The 4,039-nt window shown below is 36.3% G+C and overlaps 1 protein-coding gene across 1 annotated transcript in view; it reads right to left on the reverse strand.

Annotated features, from left to right (window-relative positions):
* Positions 1 to 2,700: 2,700 nt before the first annotated feature.
* Positions 2,701 to 4,039, reverse strand: part of mmgt1 (membrane magnesium transporter 1) — a 5,777-nt gene continuing 4,438 nt past the window's right edge. The window contains exon 4 of the mRNA XM_014024139.1: positions 2,701 to 3,513. Coding sequence (XP_013879593.1) covers positions 3,357 to 3,513 — 157 coding nt within the window. The 3' untranslated portion in view covers positions 2,701 to 3,356. The remainder of the gene's footprint in view (positions 3,514 to 4,039) is intronic.

The raw sequence follows: 4,039 nt of genomic DNA on the forward strand, positions 1-4,039 counted from the left end.
CACACACACACACACACACACACACACACACACACACACACACACACACACTCCATTAGACAAATAGACAATAAACTGGTAGATTTTAAAAGAGAGTAAGAAAAGTTTAGTCTTATTCCTGCTTTTATTCTTTTAAAACCAACCTTCAGCTGGTCTGAAAAGCCTCTGACTGACTTATTTTTTTAAATGAAAAGTAACATATTGTACATTCATGTGAAATTGGGTCAAACCAGATTTTGTCTGTATAAAAAAAGGACAGATTTTATTTAGTTATTTTGTCTACGTTGATACTGTTATCTAATACTTGACTATTTATAGAGGTTCATGCTGACGTGCTGTGGCATTAGAGGTTGTGCAATATGGATGAAGTCTGGGAGCTTTACAAGTGGAAGCAGCACAGATTGATTCATCACAACAAAATAAACTGACCAGCAGAAATCTTTAGTTCTAATTCAGTCATTCCTATAAACCAAACACAACAGGGCTGTTTATTCAAAATATAATCTCTTTAACTCTGACTGATTAAAGTGTCACAAATGAAAGTAAATCTGAAACACCTCACAGCCCACAGACATATTGCTCAACCTCACTCAGCATGTTTCATTACGACGGTTAAAGGAATTGTTTACTATGTAATAGTAATAATAAATATCTTACCTGTTACAGGTGGCTTTTTAAAACAACCTTAGTTTGGAGAGATGGAGTTATGTTCAACAGGACTGATGAGCCAACGACTAGTCAAGAGTTTTGCTAAGATCAAGCAGATTGGTATCATCATCAAACAGCTCCAAAATATCACGGCAGCTTATGAGACGATGTTTCAAAAGCTGCTGTCTAAGCTGAACTTTACCTGATTCAAATCAAACTTTATGGTTATTTTTAAGCATAGTTAGCACCAGCAGGAGTAACATAAAGCACACTCAAAACAGAAATAATAATCAGTGGATGAACTCATTTACTTTTAGAGTTGATCTTATTCAAAATGGCTGCCACATCAAAGCAACCTTAGCAAACACAAAAGTTGTTCAAACTCAGTCATATAGAGCTAAAGTGAAGTGTTCTTTTAGCCAAGTCTGGTTCACAACTTGTACTCGGAGCACCACCAAGTCGTGCAAGATCTCTTTAAAAGTGTGCCGTTACAAACTAGTCAGCGCCGTCTGTTAGCAAAATATTTCATAAACCAGTGAAGACATTTTCAGAAAGTAATCACGAAATGTACATTAACCATCAGTTAGTTTTTGTTTGCAGCTAAGTGTCCTTGGCCAACACAATAAAACCTCCAGCTTAATTATTTTTACAAATAGAGCTAAAGTTTTGGTAGTAGAAGCTGAAAGTTAGCTAATGATAATTTTAGTTTGAAACTCTGGCACAAAAAGCAGCTGTTTCTTCCCACTTATAAATATAAAATTACATGTAAATAACATTTCAAATCTGGTGGCGACATAAAGGTTTCTAGTCGTTTGCGTTAACTGCTATGATGTTTTTGGAGTTATTAGTTTTAAGATGAAAGCAATCCACTTCGACATCATTCTGGCTAGCCATTTGCTCATCAGTCGTGTAATATCTATTTCTCCAAACTGAGGTAGTTCAAACAGCTATCTACAGCAGGTTAGATATTCTTTATACCTTTTTATATAAAAACCCATTTCAAAAAGACCAAACGATTTTTCCAAACTCAATTTCTCATGGTTGTTTCTAAAAGTTCAAATTCTTCGATTTCTGAATGGAAATCCTCTGCAAACTGACTTTGCACGTTTTGATACCAACCAGTGTTTGTCAGTATTTTATAGATATCTTTGAAGTTTTTCCACACATTACTGAGGTGTTTACATGTTTTATGATCACTCCTCTTCTGATCTGCTGCTCAACTACAGGTAGTCACAAGTTTCTGGTTTAAAACTCAAGCAAGTCCTCTCCAGAGTCCATCATCACAGCTTTACTCCGAGCAGGCCGAGCTGCCGCCCTCCTCCTTTTTACACGTTGTACACTACTTTTTAACGCTCATAGGCAATAGAGATTATTTTTGTAAATTTATGTCAAAAAAGAAATATTTTGAAAAAGAGGTTTTAAGCCATTTTTTAAATAAACAGCAGAAAGTTTTGACATTTGTGCCTCAGTGATTTCATTTTCAGTAAGATTTTAAATATAATTTTAGATCAAATATTCAGAGAACCAAACAGTTTGATATTTTCTTATACTTTGTCTTCTGAGTCCTTGAATCTATAAGAAAATCCTGACAGGTAAAATGTAAACCTGCTGCTTTGGCCAGCGTTCAGATATTTCCAAGTAAACACTTTCTTATTCACTTTGACAAAACTGAAACCATTTGCATTTTTTGACTTAAGGCAGAAAATTCAAACTATTTAAGTTTTATATTTTAATTTTTTGTTTGTAAACATCCTAAAATTTTCTGTTTTATTAACCTGAAAAGGTCCAGATTCAGTTCAGATGAAAACAAACCACAGGTGCTCCACACCACCACCTACAGTCCAGCTTCACAAACTGCAGAGTTTTTTTCTCCCCATGATGGCATTTTTTGATGCAGCAGTCCTGCAGCAAGGTCACAGCAAACGTTGTTCCAATTATTGAGCTAAATGCTCAGAAACAACTCGTCTGCTGCTTCAAACAGAATGTCAAAGTTTATGTAAGTTTAAACTAATCGGATTAATGAGCTCCAGTGCACAAAAAAAGAGCCTGATACTCTGTAAAATTATTAATTTTATTAAATTAAAAACATTCTGTCAAACCTTGTAAATGTAAAACGGAGGCAGAAATGAAACAAACGTAGGATTAATTCAGCTTCACTTTAGAGTTCACATTCATCTCAGCTCTAATATTTTCCTGATCTTCTGGAACACGAGACAAATAAAAAAATAACTTTTCCTGTAAACAGGATGTAGAGTCTGTTTCCAGGAAATCGTTGAGGAAACAAAAAGTTTTCAATTCATGAAATAAATCTGGCTGCTGCTGCTGAAGAATGATGTGGTTCAAATGGAGCAGTAACAAAAACTGGTTTTGTTAAACCTGATTCAAATAAAAAAAATTCTACAAACAGCAACAAATTGATTTAGTATTGAAGGGACAAAAAGGTGTAGGTAAGTATCTTAAGACTCCAAAGCAGTTATTTATCATATATATAAACAAATGAGCTTGAACAATAGAAGAGTTGGCACAGTCAGTGTTGGATATGATGGGAGCCACTTTATGGACAGAGGTGTGTTTGAACAGCAGGTTAGTTTACTTATAAATAAAACAAAAGTGGAAGAAGGTCATTTCTCAGTCCGCCCCACCTTTTCAGACAAAAACCAAACCCCTTATGGGCGACGACGGTGCTCCGGGCCGGGGGAAGGCCCGTTTCAGTGCAAATGCTCCAGCTTGCGTAGCCTGATGGGGTTGGGGAGAGCCTGCTGGTTGTGTACGGAGGAGGGCTCCTCCTCCGGCGTGCGAAATAAAACTCGCCCTCGATGGTTGAAAAGGTAAAACGACGGGTGGTTCCTCAGCGTATCGAATGTTCTGGACACAAAAGGATGATGAAAAACAAACCAAAAGACCTGGTTATTTGTTGACACAACAATATGAGTGGAAAAATCGTCAACTTCTCAGATTATTTTCACCAGATTTCTTTAAATCTAATCCTCACAATGCATGTTCATTCTCACTGTGATGCGTTGCAAAAATATGCTCTTTTTTTACTGCAGTCCTGCTGATTTGAGTATTTTTGACCAAGCAACCAGTGAACTGCACTGATGCAATTTGTTCAGCCAGCTTTTGAAAATCAAGGCTATTTGTTTGCTGCAGGGCTTGCTAACTGTATGCACATTGCATTGTTGTCCACATCGTATCCATCTTGGCAGCCACTTTTAATGTTTATTATCTCATCTACTGGAGTACACTTTGCAAACGTTTGTTTATTTAATGATTACTACTTAACAAAAGGTGTCGGTTTTACACCAAGACATGTTTGCAGAAAGCTCCAATGAGGCATCAGAACACAGCTCTACAGGTGCTGGTCATAAAATTAGAATATCATGAAAAAGTA

The sequence above is a fragment of the Austrofundulus limnaeus genome, unplaced genomic scaffold (assembly GCF_001266775.1).
Source record: "Austrofundulus limnaeus strain Quisiro unplaced genomic scaffold, Austrofundulus_limnaeus-1.0 Scaffold408, whole genome shotgun sequence".
Lineage (NCBI taxonomy): Eukaryota > Metazoa > Chordata > Actinopteri > Cyprinodontiformes > Rivulidae > Austrofundulus > Austrofundulus limnaeus.